General features: G+C 40.1%; 1 protein-coding gene across 3 annotated transcripts in view; it reads left to right on the top strand.

The window, feature by feature from the left end:
• Nucleotides 1-22,881, top strand: part of ntm (neurotrimin) — a 351,663-nt gene that overhangs the window by 313,708 nt on the left and 15,074 nt on the right. For all 3 annotated transcript variants that reach the window (XM_047606520.1, XM_047606519.1, XM_047606518.1), the window contains one exon: nt 12,756-12,881. In XM_047606520.1, coding sequence (XP_047462476.1) covers nt 12,756-12,881 — 126 coding nt within the window. The remainder of the gene's footprint in view (nt 1-12,755; nt 12,882-22,881) is intronic.

The raw sequence follows: 22,881 nt of genomic DNA, 5'->3' as shown, positions 1-22,881 counted from the left end.
CAGCAGCTTCCTCAGCATTAGGGAGAGCGACTTAGAGTGTGTTAAAGCTAAGGATAGCATTAGGGGGGGGGGGGTTTGCTCTTATGAACAAAGCCACGAAAATCCAATATACATTCATTTTGGGAGCTGAAAGCTTAAACCTGGAAACGTGGGAAGCGTAATCTTAATCGCTTGGGAATGCTCAGCTGATTATTGGTGAAAGTCTGTCGCTGTGGATGACGACACAGGAAGGGCACTTTCACATATTCAACTGGATAATATATTTAACTGTTGGATAAATTAAAGGAGAATGATCTTATCTTCTCTTATTTAAGTGAACGTCTTAATGATCTGTCTTGAACTAGTCATTCACGTGGCGCCTCCCTCCCAACCACGATAAGATAAATTAAAAGCTTTTGTGTTTCAACTAAAAAAATGTGTCTAGAAAATGTAGGTAATGTTAGTGTGATGATGTGTCACTACAAATGATACAGATTGCTTTTGCAACGTGTGCACAGGATCACTTAATTGACTTTGAACTCAGACGCTCCATCACTGCAGTTGTGTATGTATAGTCATTAAAAAGCACACTATGCCATTATTGCTATATAAAAAAAAATTATTTGCTGTCACACGCTGTAAATTAGCAGCTCTAATGATCAGTGAAAGTGGCTTCACAAGGACCGAGACGACACGCATTCAGAAGGAAATAAGCACATGTTCGTGTTTAAAAAAAGACCTCATTATGTCGAACTGCTTCTCCCCCCTTTTAGAATATTTCATTTGGTGGTGGAGGCCAGTGTAGCCCTGGAATCATTTAAGTTATAAGATCTCAATAGTCTCCCCACAGTGATCTATAAAACCTCAATTTGCGGTGCTTGATCACATCCTTACAATTTGTGCCACAAAGCTGGATAAACATCCATCAATGCATCTCATGAAAGCACCTCTAGTTTTCTTTATTGTGTCTCATTCAAGAGTTTTCTTAGATTTTCTCATACTTTTGCAAAAAAAAAAAAAAAAGTGTCCTCGTTTCTTCTTATTTATATTTCTGTTTGTTTTAATTGCAGAAAAGTAGCGGTGGAAATCATCCAAGTGAAGTGTCAGAGCGGATACAGCCGCGTTTAATTTCACTGCCAAAGTTAACCGACTGCACAAAATACTCCGACGTAAACCCGGGGGGGAGGGCAGCAGAGGGAAGGACAGCAAGGTTTATCCAAAGTTGTTTCATTAGTTATATCTGTGTTTATATTCAGTACTGCTGAACCTTCCACATTAGGCCACCTCCACTATTTTCTCCCCGTACTCTCTTGTATTATTTATTTGCATGCAGCGCTTCCACAACACTACGTGCCTCCAGCAAGTCTGCCGTTGTTATCTTGCAATGCAACTCATTTTTTATTAATATTAACATTGTTCTTTCGACCATGTTGGAAATAAAATAGTATCATAATTGTCAATGTCTGGTTTATTACCACAGTCAAGGGAAGGACTAACAACCTTAACGAAAGGGGGAAAAAGTAATAATTTAATCATTTTGATGACTTGTAACTTGACATCACTTACACCGCTCTACTTATCTACCTACTTTACGTTTTTGGAGAAACAAGTCCCGCCCCCTGACTCTCATTTCAGAAGATGATGATGACCTACTGTTCAGTAGTTATTTGTGTTCGTGTTCCTTCTCTGTCGATCCAAAACTATCAATTGGAGATGAAGAAGCTGACAGAAATTCAAAAGCGGAAACACACTACTACCAAGAGTTACATTTCTGGGGAGGCGTACATCAGGCGGTCGGTGTCTGTGAAGGGTCACCAATGTTGTACTGGGGAAGCAGTCTTAATCCTGGTATACAGTTTGCTTTGGTTTAAACTTTTGAGTGCAACATGCTCACTGGCAAATTCAATGGGGTCGGCACACAGTGCTTGCTACTGCTGGATATAGACAGTGGAAACTTTGTTTTACTTCCTCCTGTACGCACACACACACACACACATATATATATTATGAGCTTACTACTGTAAATTTAGATTTAAAACCAATTCTTACTGTTACCTTGGCAACAGAAAAAGTAGGAGGAAAATGAATTCATTGAGGAGACTGAAAAACAGAAAATGACAGTAACAATTGCATTATTACTGTATGCGCTGCTGCCACAGTACCTAGAATATTAGAGCATTTGCCTCCTGAATGAAGTCCATGATCAGCCTGTGTTAAAGGCAGAGAAGCTCCTTATGGTAGCATTGTTTTTCCTTTCACAAATCTTATTTATTAGAACGCCGCGGCTCAGTCTGAGGATGATGTTTCACCCGACAGTGAATTTCAGAGTAACATTCATCAGCACCAACAAAAACAACCAAAATGAAAACCCACTTGTCTAATTTGGCTCATTTTGTATCTCATGGCCTTTCTTTCTTCGGCTGCCCCATGTCTCAAAGTCTTTATACAGATTTAAAAAACAACTTAGGCAAACTATTGTTTTTTTTCTCACCAGGATTTTGTTTTCAGAGAAAAACGATTCTGACAATCTGTCTTTGAAAAATAAAAATCTAAAAGGATGCTGGCATATGTGACCATTGTGAGCGTAAGCATCTCCTTATTCTATGCCAGAGCATTCTTCATTGGATTTCCTGGACTCTGACTGTTTTTTTGTTTTTTTTCCCTCTCAGACGAGTTGCCACATACTGACGCCCACATATTTACCATCTTTATAAGCGAACATCCATCCATTTGTCACATAATCTTTTTATATAATATATATTTTATATTTCGCACACTATCAAACATCTAAAGGCTACGGGAAATGTGTTCATTAGCATTGTTTTTATTTTCAGACAATGAAGCAGAAAAGCAAAACCTGAAATATTCAGGTGTTCCTCAGTGTCAAATCAACACAAACACATCATCTTTCTTTATTCACACAATTAATATTAATTATTAGTGCTGAACTCTATTGAATTGTACTTTAATCACCTTCTTTGTTTACGTAAGTTACTGAAATTATGAAACTTACACCAGCCTGGAACTGAACATTTTGAACACACCGGCAGGGCAATTAAAGTCTAAAAGGCGATTAAAGGCAAAAAGTCTAATGTTTATTTTTACTGAAATATTACTCTGGAGTTTAGTGTAAACTGTCTTGACAGTTTCATTAAAATAAATACTGACCTGCCTGTCATCGGGGTGTGGCTTTGAATGCCTCAGACGAAGAGCTAGCCTTCGCTGGGAGTGACACGCCGTGATAAATCGCTTTCCCGTTACCATTTCATAAATTCCGCTTCGTGTGAACTGTGAAATAATGACAAAGATGTTTGTCTGGCGCATTGATGAATCCTCCTTTCATCCCAACTACAGTGTACTCATTAATCCTAAACCCCCCTCCCCCCTTCCATGCATCGGCTTCTTGCCCGCCATCAATACGTGATCAGTCCCTTTAGGAAAATTCATTTTCAGTTCAGATCCCGTAATTGGAGGTCAGGGGTCAGGCTCAGTTACAGGGAAACAACCTGACAACAACTGATGCTTGTTGCAGTAGACCTTGGCAAAGTGGGTGTCAGCCATGTGTATATTGCTAAATGTTAAATGTATGTCATCAAGTGCTTGGTTATTTACATTAATAAGCCCTATTTTATAGCATTACATATTTGAAATGAAAAGTCATATGAAATAAAATAATAATAATTTGAAAACGCCGGTGAGAGCAGCAGAAAAGGCTGCAAAAGAGAGACAAAGATCTGAAAACGCTCCCCAGAAAAACAGATGGAAAATGGTTTAGCACATTTTCACAATTTCATAATCACACACAATAATCTGTTCGACATGACCACAAGGAACAAGTTCACTGATTTAATATGGTCTTGCTGTTGCTAGCTAGAAAATTCAATTATTTACATTCATTAATTAGTGTAAATAATTTGGAGACTCCAGACTCCAAACAGATCTATACCTGAAATATTCACTAACTCCTTGCGAGAATTCATAAAGAGAAAATGAAATGCAATATTTGGCATTTGTTACGCAACGATCGATGTGAGCTTTCTGTTTTAACTTGTTCATTTGGGCCAAGACACAAATTCCACACAAACGGTGCAACTCCATACATTGAAGGAGTTCACTCTCTAAGCTACTTGGAGCTAATGTACATCCTGTATATTTCTCTCATCTTGCCTCAACCATACCCCACTAAAACTCCAGTTATTAGAGCTTTTTAACGGATGATGTCAGGGCAGATGGATAGGTCAATAAAACGCCTGAACTGACTGCTAGTTTAGAGTCGGTGCTAATGGTGACTAGTCTACCAGTTAAACAGTTTAACATATCGGCCTTGTAAACAAAGTTCATTCATTCACTCATTCAAATTCTGTTAGCGCCTGTCCTTTGAAGGGTCGCGGGGGGCTAGTCATTGGTTCGAGAGGCGGGGTACACACTTGACAGGTTGCCAGTCTATCTCTGGGCTAACACAGAGAGACAGACAGCCACACTCACACCTGCTTACCTCAGTTAACCTAAGGAGAAAGCCGGGGTTCCCGCAGAGAACCCATGCTTATTTCAAAATAAGAGAAATGTTAGTGTAGACCTACTGACCCACAGCCACCGCTGTCTGATTGAACCCTCTGACAGTGGATAAAACATATTGTTACAACCGTCTGCCAACAGAATAGATAGAATTGCATTTGGACTTATTTCCCTTCAATTTTTGAAATCCCATGTTGCATGTAGAATATGTAATAATAAATATTCATCATTTTTATTTGCATGGTTTCCATAGATTCTTTTCAACACTGAACAAATACACTTGCTTAATGCAAATGTGTGTTGTTATTATCGCAACAGTCCAGAACAATGATAAATACTGTCCAGACTTTATTCAGCCTGTTCTGCCTTTACAGAAGCAGGGGAAAGCTCTCTGCTCTCACCTGTGTATTTGACCATCAGGCTTTGAACTTGCCATTCAAAAGAACCGTTCCTTTGTCAATTTCCTCTCAGTTGTTTCAGCTTGCTTTCTTCTTCTGCTTCCTTTGGGATTTTTGGCAGTTTTGATGCTACAGGGCTTATTACTGCCCACTAGAGAATGATTCGCTTTGACCGCACTTTACGCTTGATTTCAACATTGTCACTGCTGCTTTGATCAGTTCCTGATTCTCCGAAACTACACCAGGGCCACGTTCCTAATAACGGAATGTGCATGCTTTAATGGTGTATTACTCACTGTACTGGGTTGGACCCACTTTTGTCTTCTAGGAAGCGGGTTCCAACCTGAGCAATTTCCCTTTCTTAGCCATCAGGAGTGCAGGTCAGTGTAGTCTTCTGCTGCTGTAGCTGTGTCTTCTTCAAGGGTCAGCGTGTAGCGAATTCAGGAGATGCTCTCCTGTAGACCTTGAGTCTAACAAGTTGTTATTTGAGTTACTGGTTCCTTCTTATCAGCTCGCACCGGTCGGACCAGTTGTGACCTCCGGCATTACCAGGCTTCTTCACTCAGAGGACTGCCGCTCACTCAGTATTTTGTTATTGTCAGACCATTCTCTATAAATCTTAGAGGTGGTTTTGTGTGAAAATCCCCAACAAACTGTGCAACATTCAAAGTCACTTAAGTCAAATGTCTTCCCCATCCTGGTGGTGCCGACTTGAGCAGATATTTGAATTAATGAACAGTAGAACATGTGTACCTTATTTACTAATTAGTGTGTTAACAACACATATTCACATGCTGTTACTTTAACATCGACCCAAGCCATAGCATAGCATAGTGCTGAGGAAAGCAAGCAGAATCTAAAGTGCTGTTGTCCAGTAGTTATATGCCTGCAAAACAAGCAGAACCAAACAAGCTGAAGTGGATAAACAATTTCAACTACAAAGTCCAGACAGATCGTTCTCCTTTAACAAAGTTATCTGCATTTACTGTTCATGTGAATGCAGCAACCACAGGACTTTCTGAGACGGGAATGTCTGCACAACAGAGAGAGATTTCTGGGCAGCCGAGATGTTGATAAGCACAATGCAAGCATGGCACAATGAATCAAGATTAAATATTTGAGTCTTAAATGTCGGCGGATTGAAACCTTTTACACGATCGACCACAGTCAACAGTTGGATTGTGTAAAATGATTGTTTGTCTGGCAAATTTTACTTTTACCTTAGTCTCGGTTGGCGGAGACGTCTGCCTTCACACCGTCACACTGAGAGCACGCTTCAACATTTTTTTTAATTTTTTCACTCCGCCAGACCTGACAAGCTTTTGTTTTTATTCCCAAAATAGAGGTGGAACCTTCGTCTCTTAAACCACGTTTAAAGAGAAGCAACGCTGACACACTTGATTGATGTATGCATTTGTCATTCTAGGGAAGTAAACAGGGGTTAAACTTACATCCAATAAATTATTAATAGATTAATAGAGATTTTGTCTTTCAGACAAGTCTGTTGTGACTAAAAGAACTTAAATTGCAAATGACACCGTGCCCATGCCCTTTTAGTTGACGAAGCCGTGATGATATAGAGAAAAGGCTTTGTTGCTTTGAAATGGAAATCACAAATAACAGACCGGACGGCTCTTTCTGGGATATTTATATAGAGTAACTACACCCTCGAAATCAGCTAGAACATACTCCGTCATCACATTTAAAGACATTAGGAGTGAAAGAGCAATGACTAAATGAGGTCTTGTGACTAAGTCGTTGTTTGATGTGGAGGGCCAGGGGTCATAAATGCGGTTAAAATAAAGCTGAGGCTTAAAGCCATTCGCTATTCATTTCAAGGAAATCTACCACAAAAGAAGCAAAAACTCGAGACAAGAATGTCAAGAATTTTCTGCCGTCATGCAAGACTGAACATTTCTGTTCTTTATCACGAGTCGCTGTTATTGTGCATAAGTGGCTTTTGCGCGCAGGATACGGTGCAAGACACATTCCATTCGTAAAAGCCGTTCCTAATAGCACTGCTGTTCTCTACAAGAAAAGCAAGCTCGCGATTCTGGCTGGTACCAGAGATATGGTTATTCGGCATTGCCACGTTTTGCGTTATCGCCATGTCGTGTGACACCAGGCAGGGGCACAAATAAAAACATTACAACAAGAACCAAAATCAAGAAACCGCCACCACATATGCACGCATACAGACATATATAAACACACTCACGCATACAAGTGCACACACATACACACTCACACCGGTACACGCACTAAAAGTCTCGTCACGTCTGGGATGAGGAAAACTTAAGGTGAACTGCGGCTGCTGTTATACAAAGACAGGCCCGACTCTTGCATTGAGTTTCTCGGACTACTAGCTAATAATAATTCGGCCAAGCGAGACACAAGCAGACTTGGCTATGTTACGGGCTGGCAAGAGTGGAAACTCTGTAAAAGGCATGTGAAAGTCAGCAGGAATGCAAAATTAGCAACAAATCCACCCGAATCGGTACAGGTTGCCTTAAAGAAGAACGTAGGCGGGTTCAGTCGGAGAGGAAACAGTAGTCGTCTTTTGGAGCTTCGTGACTGTGCTGAGACAAGAGACAAAGGTTCTCGTGACTCCCGAGATCAATCAGACGCTCAGTGCGCTACATTCAAATGAGACGACACGTCAGAGTGTATCCTCTGGCAAGACGTTAAGACGTGGGAAGATGCGCTCAATGGATGTAAAGCAAGTGCGACTTTGACACAAAAGACAGAGATTGTTTGTACCTTCTTTGACATAATAAATATAACTAACATGCAATACAACTTACTCTAGTTGGCAGGTGCAGATATTTTATTCTTAAAAACTGTGGTTCTCTGTTACCGGGTGGTACAAGAGGCAGTGATGAGGGTTTGGCGTCAGCAGTGTGAGTTACATCGATCAAGTGTCCAGTTAGCTAGAATATAGTCATTCTGATGTACATCTATCAGCCACAACATTAAAACCACTGACAGGAGAAGTAAATAACATTATGACCATCTTGTGATAATTCAATGTTCTGCCGGGAAACTTTTGGACCTGGCATTTAAGTAGATGTTACTTAGACATGTACCACCCACCTAGACCAGACCACTCACAACCTATAGGACCCAAAGGCCCCCCACTAACGACATCCTCTAGTCCAGGGGTCGGCAACCTTCAACACTCAAAGAGCCATTTGGATCTGTTTCCCACAGAAAAGAAAACACTGGGAGCTACAAAACCCCTTTGACATCTAAAATGAAGATAACACTGCATATATCGTTTTTACCTCTAAGCTAGGCCTATAGTGTGTTGCATTTATGAAATGAAATAACTGCTACAGAGAAAACGAAATTGCATTTATGTAACATAACAGGGATTTATCCGTGGTTGGCTTACCTGGAGTCGAAAAGTCCAATAAATAGCGGGCTGAGCCTGCCGGGGGGTGTCGCACGTCGGCAGTTGTGACGTAAATTTTAAGCGACAAAAAATTAAATACATTTTATTTTAATGTTAAAAGATCACCATCAATTCAAATTAAGAATTATATTTAAAAAAATAACGCACTAAAATAAAAATACCTTTGAATTAAATACTCGATAGCAACTCGTAAATGTGCTGCAATGCACTAGTGGAGTATCAGGTTTTTGGTTGTTAAAAAGAGTGAGTGGCTTTGTTCATTCCTTTGTCGCACCTCGCTCGCAGACTGACGAGGACAGATGACGCATGCTCGGAGGCGTTGCGCGTAAAAAAGTGAACGGCTTTGATCAGTGTCCTTGCTCCGCACCGCTCGCCGCAGAGAGCCGCAACAGAGGAACGAAAGAGCCGCATGCGTCTCCGGAGCCGCGGGTTGCCGACTCCTGGTCTATCCAAACACCACAGGACACTCTCAGAAGACCCATGTACATTCTGTGATGAGTAACAACTGTTTTGGAGGCACAAGTGAGACCTGCACAATATAAGCAATGTGGTCATAAAGTTATATCTGTTCGGTTTTATTAAGCTTTTTAAATTGTGTGGTTGATGGGCCAATCAGAGTTTGTAAAACTGCCTGTATTAAATGTCGTTTTACCAGGAAAGTTTTATTTCAGACAGAAATCATTACCTCATTGAAGAGAGAATGAAATGAGTGAATGTATCCTTTTACATTATAATAAAATCGGATGATATAATACTGTCAGGGGATTTATAACGGGGCAACATTTTTGTATTTTGTTACCGTGAAAATATTAAGTAACCCGCCGCCCCTCACGCACCAGAATATTTTAAGCTCTCCAAAATAGAGCTGTGTTTACTGTAACACAGTTTCGACTGCACTGTGGATTAACGGTAATATTTAGACGAAAATCTGCTTCTGTGAAAAACATGGTCTAAAGCAAACAATCAGTGTAGTGTAGTAAATAATAATAATAATAAAAAAAAGATACCAGCAACACATATTTGAACTCCTCTCCTCCATTGATGCTGGGGAGCCTCATCGTCATTTGCAATTGTGATTTGAGCCGCTGTCGACGTGGGATTTATAAAACTACAAGCATCATAAAACAGCGTATTGATTATACTGAGATGTTTATTACTGCCTGTGGGCATAGCTACCAAACACTCCCTGCAACTCCGACCTACAATATGTCAAAAATAAATAAATACAATACAATAAAATAAAACGATTTGCCGACTCATAAGTATTTAACATTTCTGTTATTATTAGTTGCTTTGGAAACAAAGATGTTGTGTCGTTCTAGGTATTTATTCAGGCCTCCTTTTCTCCTGCCAGTTACGGTAGCACCGGCGTGCATTGTGATTTTTTTTTTTTTCTCCTTTGTCTGTCCAATGGCTTTGATCCCACTGTTGGAGCAATTCTGGGGGTTTTCTGAGTGATCTCCAAAGATGCAAAGTGCATAATGAAGGCTGGCATCCACACATGCAGCCTAACCCTCCTGATTGTAACCATCGGTCTTCACCTGTGAGTAGCACTCTCAGAGGATCCGGTAATATCTTTCTTTCCAAAGTGCTCCGTATTACAGACGTATCCTTTGCTTGTTCAGAGGCAATTTGCTCCGTGCCCATTTGAAATGACTGCATAAAATGTAGCGCCAAGCTCAGGAGGTGTTTTGAAAACAGCTTGTTTGACCTCATCAACAGCACCCCAAACAACCCTTGTGTATTTTAAAGTGGCTTTCATTTATGTGAAATTAAACTAGTTTTGCCCGCTTCTCGCTGTGTGGGAACATTACCAACTGGAAATTAAACTCTTCTTTTTCTGAACTATATTTCATAGACCTTGGTTACCGGGAGACTGCACATTTTAACCACCTGCTGAACAATTCCACACAGTGGCAGCCTCCTCATGGTGTGGATAGTTAAGGCGGTTGCCACAGAGGTTCTTTGTGTTGCAGTTCATTGAAGAGACTCCTTAAGATTAAGCTGTCTGCCTTGAGAGAAAAGACAGGTAGCCAGAAAATTGCCTGGGTGCTAAGAAATCGATAATTTTTTGCAGCTCTGTCTTATTGCTAACACAATACAGCTCAGCGTCCTTTAAGAATTCATTTTGAATCAACCGACTACAGGTGTAGTGATCCTCTGGAGTTCTTAACAGCGGTGAAGCTGCTTTGGAAATAAATCAAATCTCAAATCTCAGATGGTCAGTCACACAGTGACTCTCAGTGTGAGAATAATAAATAATAATTTATGTCTGAGGATGTTTCCATTGGCAACAGCCCTTTTGCATGGGTGACATTAGATCTGACTGCTAAGAACCTTCAGGCAGACAAAGAAACGTCATACCCGTAAATGTGTATCCGATGTTATTATACTCTACATTTTTTTTTTTTTCCCCTTTTTTTAGAGAAGGTTAATTCTTAGCTTGGCCGTGTGCCTTTCTCTTCCACTCTCTTGAGGACTCAAGAGTGGAATAAGCCCCAACCCACATTACACTCGAATGTCTGTGGGGTCTATCTGTGGGCTTCATGGTAGGTAGTCTTGAATGACAAGTAAGACTGTCTAGTGGACTTCAGTTTCACTGGAGTAAGACAAGAAAGAACACACATTATTTCACCCTCTCTGCTCGGTGGATTCAAACATAGACAGTGTAAAGACAGATGCAAAACAGCTCCTCAAAAGGCAAGCCAAAGCAAATAGAGCTTCCCCTGGTGGCCGTTAGTGGATGGGACTTGCTCCAAATTAAAACACAAAAGTACATGTTAAAAGCATTTTTTAAGGATAGTTTCAGTCATTTTAAGTGCTTAATATAATACTGATGCATATTCAAGTGTCCCATTGGGATGATGGGATGGGATGGAAAGTTTTTGTTTTAGCTAGTTATATGACTATAGAAACAACATGTACCATCATGATCATTACAAGCTGCCATGCCAACTGTTTTGCGAAGCAGTCCAGTAGGACTGGGGGAGTTGGAAATAAATAAAAAAAGTGTATGATCAAACATTTCCTTGTAACTGGTGGAGGTAGAGCAGAGCACAGTATTGATTATATGAAAACGCTCCATTCTCTCAAACTGTACACGCAAACTCAAAAGCTAAGTATTCCAAGTTTGGCCAACGCAAGCAAGTGGGGATGCACTGTCCATATTTATATACAGTCTATGGATTCTAAGCACTGAGACAAAAAGCTTCACTTGTCCATAGGGAAATAACATTTTTGTCACACAGTAGAGTAAATAACACATGAGAGGGTCAGCATCAATTATATTTATTAATTTGTGTACTGAAAAAGATTGTATTAAATATGCTCTTTTATTTTATAGTGTAATTCATCCATTTTTGTGTTGGAGGAGTGACCTTTTTTATGTTGATGTACTAAATTTTAACCACATGGTCAAAAGAAATCATACATATGTATGTGTGTGTGTGTGTGTATCTATATAGATATATATATATGAACAGATGTGAAGATTTTGATTTTACACTTGTGCTGCCTGGAGGAGCTACGTTTGCTGCTGGATCTCTCCAGCAACTCTCAACCCTAACTCTCCCCCACACTCCTTGCCTTCCTGCAAGCACACTCAAGGTGTAGCCGGTGTTTATCTGAACATTTTCCACAAGGCAAGTGATACAGGTACAGATTCTAACAGAGAAGTTTCACCAAATGGTGTGGCGAGAAAACAAACACTGCAGATAAAAATATAAAGTAACACATTTGTTGCTAAGCAGGCAGGACCTGGTATGCTTATTAATTCAAATGTGTGATGATGCTAATTATCCTGTAGTTAGTAATTATCTTTATGGAGCAGAACCTACAATGTCAGCATAGGTGAAATAAAATGTATTAAAAAAAGTGAAGTCATTGGAATTATTTCTTCAAACTTCAGAATAACCCTGTACACCCACAGATTTAGCTACAATGGTTTTCACATGCTGTGTACTATGTGTTATGACAAATGAACTGATCTTGGTGTTTAAACCCACTGTAGTGACCAGTGACTGTATATACAGTAAATATGGACAATGCGTCCCCACTTCCTTGAATTGGCCAAACTGACACTATTTTCCCGGGGATGAGATCTTTTTATTTCTTTTTCAACTCTCACGTCCCTACAGCGGAACTTGATGGAGCGGTTGGTGTGGCAACTGGTAATCATCATGATGTCTACGTTCCTAAAAAAAAAAAAACAAAATGACAGAAACCATCCTTGACAAAAAAAAAAATCCCATACACTACCATGGAGGAGGTGGAGTTTATGACCTATACTGCAGCCAGTCACCAGGGGGAACTCTACTTGCTATAACTTCACTTTTGAGGAGCTGTCCAGTCGTCCGTCGTTACACAGTCTGTGGTAGAGACCATTTAAATCAGTGCGATTCTTGTTTAACTTAACCGTTTTTTTCTCCCTGTCTGTTTTTCTGTCATAGTGCCGCCAAAAATCATCAACCTGTCAAAGGACATCGTGGTGAATGAAGGCGCTAACGTCACACTGATGTGCCAAGCCAGCGGTAAACCAGAGCCATCTATTAGCTGGAAACTGGTCTCCTCCTCAGGTAACTTGGTTTTCTTCTGTACTGAATCAGTATTTAGCTGAGATATGTCCCTGCTATATTCACTGTGTTAATACCTCCTGCCATGTCTGTTACCTTTCCTTTCTTTGCTTCTCCTCACCCATCTGTGTTTATCACACCTATCAGATTGACCCGTGATGGATTTCTCATTTCACTTATTATCCATCATTACCTGTTTCTACATCATCATTACAAGGAGATCACTCACATTCCCAGCTGTGACTGGACTAATTAATTTGGATAATTGTATGGATGTAAATGTGGTGGGGACAGTTTGAGTGACATGATTAATGCAGAGAAAAGGAACACAGTGTGAAGCGTTATGCATAGAGCTAGCACACCAGAGCAAATATGCGTTTGTTGCATTGTGCATGCTCAATGGTATTTCTTCCATTACTGCCTGCTGAAAAGTGAAGCAAAGCAAGTGTGATATACATATTCATACTGCCAGTATATCCATGCTTTGCTTAATCAGGCAAGACGGTGGCATTCATAGCTTTTTGAAAGCCTGAGCTTTTTGTGCTGTCATCTGTGCTGTCCTTCGTTAAATCTGGGATTTGGGAATTGAAATCTTAATGTGGCACAAGTGTGACTGACCTGGTCTGTAAAGAGACCTGCCTGATTGTACATTACCATGCCAACCCTATTTTCTGGAAATTACAGTTCTGTAGAACCGAATTGTTTTGCTATTTTCTTTACGTGCAATGTAATCGCTGATGGAGTAACTTCAGAAACACCACGTTATGAAGTGTATTAGAGCTGCCATGAAGAGGGTGAAGTGGGGGTTGATTTTCACACCAGAGACCAGGGTTCATATTAAGTCTCTTTTCTGAGGTTTGGGGAGCAAAATTACTTTGGATAAGGCTGGGAAAAGAGTTTGGTTTTCAATAAATGCTTAAAAATAAGGTGTGTAGAATGTGTCGAGAAGACTGAAGAAATGCTTTCTAGTGCTGTTGATTTTCTTTGTTTTCTTTCTTCTGTTTTAAGGGGAGAAGGCGGTTGTCTGCTAGACAGACTCTTAGGGTCATAGAGTCACAAGTCTGGGGACGTGGAAAACCAGAATAACTGTGGCACCAATGAGGCAGTTGCTGTAGAGATTGGACTATCTACTTGTTGACTTGTGTTGCCTCTCTGTCATTAGGTCCCAGGTGTTTATCTCGTCATATGTGCAACATTATTAGTTACAAAATCCTGCTGCCTCTGTATGAACAACAGAAACTGAGTCAGACTCCCCATTCTGCTGTGTGATTCACTAGATGAGCATCAGTATTTATGATTCTTATGTTACCTTGAGTCATAAATTGCTGTGTGTCCAAAGAGTTAATGAGACTGAGTGAGAATACAACATCTTGCAACCACTAAAACGCTGCACAGTTTTTCCTCAGGCTTCATGCTTAATGTATGATATAATGTACATATACACTACTCACGCATAACATTAAAAGCACTGGCAAGAGAATTAAGTAACATTGACCATCTTATGACAATTCACTGTTCTGCACAGGACTTTTTGGTCCTGGGATTCATGTGGATGTTACTTACACATGTAAGCCCATAACAATCCCCAGCAGGATGCAGACACAAAAACAGTTTAGGGATAACTCAAAAAACATGAAAAATAGCACAAGGTGTTTGCCTGGCCTCCAAATAGGCATAGGTTCCAGAGCCCCCCACTAACAACGTTCTGCTGCCAGACACGACAGGACACCCTCAGAAAGCCCATGTCTCCATTCTCTGATGAGTCAGAATTGTGTTGGAGGTGCAAGGAAGACCTACACAATATCAGGAAGTTGGTCATAAAATTATGCCTGATCAGTGTAGAGCACACACTAAGCCAGTAACATGATGTGCTTCGTTTGGTGTATTACCTTTAGACGGCTGGGAATAACACTGAGGTGAATGGATAAAACTAAAATACAGCCCACAGGAGGATTAACCACCAAATAATGACAAAACACTGGATTATTTAAACCCTGAATACGGTGGGATATAAAAACTGCAGCAGTTATAATGTAGGATGGAAGAAAGAAAATAGTGAACACGGTGGATATTCAGAAGGTTTTCTTTCTCTGTGACTTGACTCTTTATTCTCTTCAAAGTGCTAAAGCAACTCAGGATCTCTCTGTCTCTTTCCCATCTTTGACACCCTGGCCAATTTTTGTTTCACTGATAGGACAGACTACTCTCAAAAATAAACAGGAATCCATGGCTTCAAAACTACATCAAAGTTTCCCCAGAGTTGGACTACATGACTAACACTCATGAGAAAAAAACATACATATTTCTGTAGAAATATCATGAAGTGCATCATGGTTGGAGGTACCCTCCATCTGATTAATTACTCAACACACTGCTTGCTGGTTCTTGCACTGTGAATCCTGGGGAATCATATGAGCTTGGCCCTGGTAGGAACAAACAAATTTTGCCGAACTCAAAATGAAGTCAAAACAAGTAGAGTTCCACCTGGTGACTGGCTGCAGTGTAGGTCATAAGCACCACCTCCTCCATGTTAGTGGATGGAACTGGGCCAAACTAAAACACTGGGTAAGTTTTTGTTTTAGTCAGTTGATGCTACAGAAACAGGATGTGATGTAACGGCCACAGACTACCAGCTCCGCGTGGCTCCATTCTCAGACAGTACTGCGGAGACTCTAGCTCCAAAGTCGCAAAATGGTGCTGCCCGTACCCTTGGGAAAAATAGCATCATTTTGGCAAATGCAAGGAAGTGGCGACATGTTGTCCGTATGTATAAAGTCTATGGTCTGAGCTGGCAGTAGAAATAGCAGTAAAAATGCGTTCAACCCCAAAAATTCTGGTTTTATATTTAAATAACTAGCATGTATGCAATTGTATTTAATAGGTGCAGGTGACTGCAGGCTACTGTTTATACAGTGATTTAGTACACACTTAAAAGATTACTAGAATACTTTGGTTTGAAAATGAGTGAGACCATGCATCATGTTTAATTAAATCGTTCAAAATAGATTACAATGATTAAACTCATTTTAAGACTGAGGGCCCAATAATTGTGGCAGTGCAAGAACCAGCAAGCAGCGTGTTGAAAGTTTATTACTTTCCTGTGCTTGAAATTGGATTTACCCGTGTGCAACATGGTTTTGTCCTTGTGTGCAACACCGCACACATAAACAGCAGTAAGGTGAAGCAAATTAAAGCACGTTTTTGTGGAACTTTGGCTTAAAATGTATATTCTACACTTTTGTACTGAGAAAAGACACTTAACTGGTGATCACTTAACAGAGATTTAATAGAAACTTTTTTTGTAGAATATAAAGCAGATGTGGAAAATATGTGTATAAGAATCATTGAGCGATGAGGTACTTTAATCACGTCAATTGTTATCATTTGAAGGAAGGAAGACACTCCCATTATGGACAACAGTTCAGTTTACCTTTGTTATATCACATCCAAATGACAACAGGCAGTTACAACATAACCACACAGGCAATTGTACACTCAGGAGATCGGTCTGTTACAAAGGATCATTTTACAATATCCTGCAGCAGTCAAGGTGAAAACTAAACTCAGTTCTGATTAGCTGTAAGTTTTCATCTCCCTTTTGAGATATTATCATCATGCATCACTGTGATAGATTCAACAGATTCAGAGTATGTGATTGGCAGTGAGTGTGTCTATTAATCCGTGAACTCTCTATGTTTCATTGAACTTCATTTAGCTTTTCCCCTTTCAGTCACCACACATACATGAACCAAAACAGTGATATCCATGTATGCATGGAGACGCCCACACAGTCTACTTACAAAGAGAAATCTTTAAGAATAAAATAGCAAGATAACTCCAACAGTTTTTGAGGCATTTCACATTTGACCCACATATGGAAAAAAAACCTGCTGACAGCGCTAGAGGCGATCACCAGAGCTATCAGGATTCATCCTCACCAGGACTATTCAGTACTCTTCTTTCATCTTTGTAGACGGGAAGTAGAGAGAGTTCTTTTTACCTTTACTTTTACTGATCTCAAAAACATTCAAAACACTCTGTTATCCCTAGTGCTCTAGAAGTCAAAGGTGAACACTTGCCTCAGTCCCAATGATTTGCATGTTCTTTGGTTCTTAGCAACCTAAATGATGTCCGTGAAGGTTCTCAGTCATCCAGGTCATGGTATATAGGACAAAACCAAAGCAGAAACAAGGACACCTGGAACTGTTATCATTTCGTGAAGATGTTTCACCATTCATCCAAGTAACTTCTTTAGCTCTAAATGTTTGGTTAGATGACACAGGGAGTTTAAGTATCTCTCAGGAATACCAGTTTTTATACCCAGTGAACCTAAAAAAGAAACCATTGGTTGGTGATTAACCGATGTTAATAAACCTTTGATTGGGAATACACATTGTATACTTTTCCAACCCAAGAATGGCCTTCCTATACATATAACCATATATTGTACCTTTCTTTTAAGCCTATTACTACTTCCTCTCCCTTTAGACAGTGGATGCACTGCGTAAGACTTATAGCATGAAACAATGGGGAGGCCAATGATTAGTGGTTAGAGAAGCTGCTTTGGGGCTGTGAAGTTACACGAACACAATCCTATTATGTGTGTGTATATACAAATAGCAAATAAGGCAGATTTAATTTAAGCATCTGATTTGATTTGAGGACGCTGAAGACTACATTTCACAGTTTGACAGTGAAAATGTCCTGGGAAAATGAAGGAGTGTTCTGTAACCTAATTTCACCTGCGGTACTTGGGATATTAAATTCCAATTTAATACCATAACCACCATTCTGAATGGCAAGGTCTGAAGGAAAACCATTTCAGTAACCGTGTTTCCTGCATAGCCTGACAGCTCCAACACCATGATATGAGCTCAGTGATGTGCTTCTTGGGCTCGAAGTAAAGACCCCTGTAATGTTGAAATCAAACTAAATACACATCTGTCTGTAAAAAGAACCATTTGGGCCATGTTGTCATCCATCACATCAGGAGTGAACGTGGGTTAATGGCTCTGTTGATTGCGGTCAAATCTTTGAAGGTTGGGGGAAAAAAATGGGTTATTGCCATATCCAATAGTTGACTCTTTCACAGCTAAAAATACTTCACACTGCATACTTTATTTTTTAAACTCCCTCTGATCAGTGTTAGGTTGATCAGATCTACCAAATCAGCATCCACAAAGCTGAGGCAGTCATGGCCCGACTTCTTAAGGATCATTAATAAGAGATCGTCAGCTCACCCCCGCTGCCTTTTCTGTTCTCCAGTAGAGCGGTGACCCCAGTTCATGCTGGAAATGTGACTTAAAGTGAGCATGTGAGCATGACAGGCCTGTCAGGTCTGGCCATTGAAGGATTCTACGAAAGCATCACCAACTGTGCGACTCAAACACCATCAGCAGTTCCTGCTGCACTTTGGTGTAATAAGTTAGCGATTCCTGCGGGATGACACTGTCAGATGCTGATTCGACACGTAACCCATTATGCATGCTGTTATACACTTATAAAGCAGCTGTAAGAATGGTCGATGAAGAGGCTGAGTGTTTATCAGTAGACAGTCAGAGGAGTAAGGGTTCACTGGGGCAGGGATCTGTCTTTGGGTTGCTGTCTGTGGGTCAACTTAATAGGATACATTTGAAACCATGGGCTCTCATTGGGGCCTCTTTCCTTGAACTTTATGGCTTTGAATGTTTCAAACATCAGTATTTTAAAATGACATTGGTGTTAATCTTTTCGAACATTTTGCTATTGACCTTTCTAAGGCAAATAGCAAAGATGCAATGTATCTGAATAGCTGTCTACCACACAGCTTGTGCTTTCAGTTTATCCTTGTTTTTGTTTGCACCTGGAAAACCCTCCGGTCGTTCACATCTGGGGAGGCTGTAACCTGGTGTAGGGCCTTGAATTCAGACCATTGGAAAAGCAACTGGACCTCACTTTTCTGCAGGGGCCAGAAGTACCCTATTATGTGTGTTTCATTACACATGAATCCTCTTTCGTCTTTCACAATACACTACAGTTTGGATCTCTCCAAATATGCAAGCTTCTGTAAATACCCCAAAGGCACTAGAATGCTGACATGGAAGTGCTTGTCAGATGGTGGAACACTGCCTGTTCTCCATTCATCAGAGTGAGCGGATCTGCTTCCAATGTTTTTGTTTTCCGAAACTGAAAAACCAATATTCACACCCACTTCATGGAGCGATTGGATATGCTTGCTGAAAGTAAGCAGGCTTTTAGCTTCCACGTGCTATCACTGAAGACCTTTCAAGAAAGATTATCCAAAAGTAGGTTGTCATCCTGGGATTTAAACCGTTATGATATCTTTTTTTTTTTCCTCTTTGTGATTTTCAATTCCTCAGCTTGCCTCTGGTTATGGCCAGTCAAAGAATCGATTGAGATGTAGGTGGTGGTGTTTTGTACCTTTGTTGGAAGTATATCCAGAGTCATTACGCATCCCTTGAGACGTGCTGATTCATGGTGTCAATATCTTTTCTAGATATTGACACCATGAATCATAATCAACATCCAGGGTTTACTTCTAAATTCAATGAACACTAAGAGGAATGTATGAGCTATATTTGAAGACTTGTGTGGAAAAAGGGCATCATGGCTCATGAAAGTGAAATATAAATGTGAAAGCTAAATGACATTTTGCTAAGGGTATGACTCATCACAATCCCTTTACCATGTGTCCATGAACTGAAATGGACAATTTCATTTAAAATACATTTTAAAGAAGAATGAAGTCGTTTTTTATTCTTAATTAGCCCAAATGGAGTGCGGGTGCCTGGCTTGGTCTAGGTGGGTGGTACATGTCTAAGTAACATCAACACCAAAACCAGGTCCAAAAGTTTCCCAGCACAACATTGAATTGTCACAAGATGGTAGTGGTTTTGATGTTGTGGCTTATCTGTGTACTCCTAGATTGTGAACAGCAGCTGGTGTTACCAGTTGATGGTTTCCTGACTTGTTCATATACTACCAAAAGGCAAACAAAACATCCAAAAATATCAGTATTTCGTTCAATACAACCCAGATTGCTTACATTAGCTTAGCCAATTATAAAAATCAATGCAGTAGAAGTATAGTTATCACCCAGAAACATACTGCAGAAGCCGATCACCACAATCACTTACATCTAACTACTACAAGATTCAAGATGTTTATTGTAACATATACAGCAAAAGCTACACTGAGCAATGAGAAAATAAAAACCAATGACAAAAAGTCACAAACTGATACCAAACCAGTTCAGGTGTTGTTCACAATTCTATTAAAAAACACTCTGATCCGGCAGCACAGCACAAAGTGGCGTTCAGTCTTTGTGTGTGCATCCGTGCAGCATGTGGCTACACCTCCACCTTCGCCACGCCACTTCTCAGTGTTGGCCCCATTCGAGGGCTGCTTTCATTCGGTGCTCGCCTCAGCATTCTTCTTCATGATCAAAATAGATTTGCTGACCGGTTGCTTATGTTTATTTATCTGTTCAAAAATCAATATACCAGTAAGTCCATTGAAATTCATAGCGCGGGTCTCTTTTGACGAGCACCAACAAAACTACAATGCAGAGATGTCTATTTTAGTTTGGAGTGGGATGAGAATGTAAATAGACCAGCCTCTCTTTGAGAAGCTGTCATTTTGATTTTCTCCTTGCAAGATAAAAGACAGCGATTCAGTCTTTTTATTTGTTTCATTTTTTTCTCTAAGATTGCTGACATTCAATGTGCTGAAATTCTAGCTCTCATTATTATTATTATTATTATTTTTTTTTTTTTTACCTTTTTACAATTTTATCATGAGTTGTCTCTCCATTATTAAAGCGAGGGGTTGATGGGGAAGCTTCGTCAAAACACTCGGACACACTGCTCAGCTGTCACATAGATTCACAGTCGGAGCAGAGCACCAAATGTCCCATGTCCTCGCTGAAGTCCAAACTTTTTCTTGTACCAGTGTCTCCCAGCCGCAGTGCAACTCCTCTCCAGCCCGGGGCCATCCAGTGTGGGCCCAGCTTTTGCAAAAAGTTGCAGACGTTAAAAAGAGGGAATTAAATAAATAAAAATCCGGGGTGTGTGTGTGTGTGCATAAAGATTTATGATTTCAGGCAGAGGCCGGGGCTCTCACACAGCCGTGACCCAGCTCCCCCTCACCTTTGATAGATAGATGGCTTTAGGGGCTTGTGGCGGATCAGAAGTGATCCTCCGTATCTCCCACAGACCGCACAACCTGACTGCAAAATTCGTCATCCCGGGCGGTCACCGGCTCGCAGTGCATTAAGGCAGCCGAAATGAACATGCACATGATTGAATTTGACCCGGGAGCAATAAAAGTTTGCGACATTTGCACGGCGCTCGGTTGCTTAGAGTGATTCATCTGAAGTTGATAGAGTTGGTAGTAGTAGTTTCCCACCCTCCCCTCCCGAAGGTGAAAGATTGAACCCGAGCGCCATATGACTCCAATTTTAATTTTGTCGCCAATTATAGTTTATGTCTTTGTGAACAAACAGTGAAGACCTTCTACTGAGTTTCCCCTTTCCTCACTTTTTTAATTTAAGTTCTGAAAGGTGCCTTCACCTTTTGTGATGTGTCGAGAGTGTCGCTGTCGTTGGCAGGGAGACAAGGTTTTTATGATGCACCTCCACGCCAGCCTTGTTGTTACCTTACATATTATACACATATAAGCAGTCAGCATTCAGCCTGTGTGTTTTTGTATCGTTAATTCTTGTACATTTTATCAAAATTGTGGAATGTCATGAAGTCCACAATTCACAGCTTCTTCTGGTTAGTGGACTTTTCCACTCAGATCTTATCAACCAAGCTGTCTGCAACACTGGCTAAATATAGCAAAGCATCTTTAATGTTTACCAGAAAACCTGAAAAGACCTGTAGGCTTTTCATGTCCTCCTCCCTGTCTGGCCTGAATGATGTTTGTCATTTGTCCTGTTAAATCAGGGGTTTCCAATTAACTGCAATTTTTCAGTCAAATTAACTGCTATTTATTATTTGTGCATCGGGAGGTGCAATGTTTTAGAAAGAGTTGCGAATATAACACAACACCAAGAGTATGGGAGCTACTGCAAGGGGTTCGCAAAATCTTTGGTTGATTAGACATTTTTCATATTTTTTTTTTTTTTCAAATTTTCCCCTACAAGTTTAAATTTGAATGAATCATGAGTCCAACATATTTATTAAATGAATAAGGGATAGCTTAATATTTATGTATGTATATTTATAAATAGCACTAGGCTGAGCTAAATATAGAACACATATAGTAAGTAGGGGGTCTCTACTTAATCTCTCCATCAGTTTTGGGGTCCTTGGCCTGAAAAATGTTGTAGACCCCTGATCTAGGGTTAAACAGCAGATGGCATCAACAATTTTTTTTTCATGGGAAAAAAAACAAAACAAAACAAAACAAAACTTATTTCTTTCTTGGAAAAAAATACTTGTAAAATTATATACATTGTCATAATGACAAATTACTATTATGTAGGTCAGATTGGGCTTATGTGGCCCCTGAACTGAAATGGGTTTGACACCCCTGTCTTAAATCCTGACTGAATGGGAATTTTAGCACATAAAAAAGAAAACTTGCTGTCGTAGTTGTTCTTTCTAAGCAGAAGTATAAATATATATATATTTATTTATTTATTTTACGAGATACATATTCTCTGTTGGGTCAAATTGTAGAATAAGTTTTTTTTTTTCTAAATCAAAATTGCAATCTGCTGCTATTTCAGACAACCCACATTCAGGTCATCACACTCCCTCGCCGCATCTACGTCGGATTTTTTGCCAGATAATAATTTTAAAATCTTTCCTGTACGGCACACGTGGGCTGTATGATAGGAGAAGTATTCATTTTAATGGTCATTTTGATGCCATCTGTCACATTGTATTGTTTTAGAAAACAGGATCTTTTTAGTTTTTTACCCTCTTAGATTTGTTTTTCACCCTAGCACCTTTCCATCTGCTGCTCCTGGGTGGATGTACACATTAAAAAAAAT

Source organism: Mugil cephalus, chromosome 15 (assembly GCF_022458985.1).
Source record: "Mugil cephalus isolate CIBA_MC_2020 chromosome 15, CIBA_Mcephalus_1.1, whole genome shotgun sequence".
In the NCBI taxonomy this organism is placed as follows: Eukaryota; Metazoa; Chordata; class Actinopteri; order Mugiliformes; family Mugilidae; genus Mugil; species Mugil cephalus.
Note: the sequence above shows the minus strand (reverse complement) of the source record. Positions and strands in the feature narration are given on the sequence as shown.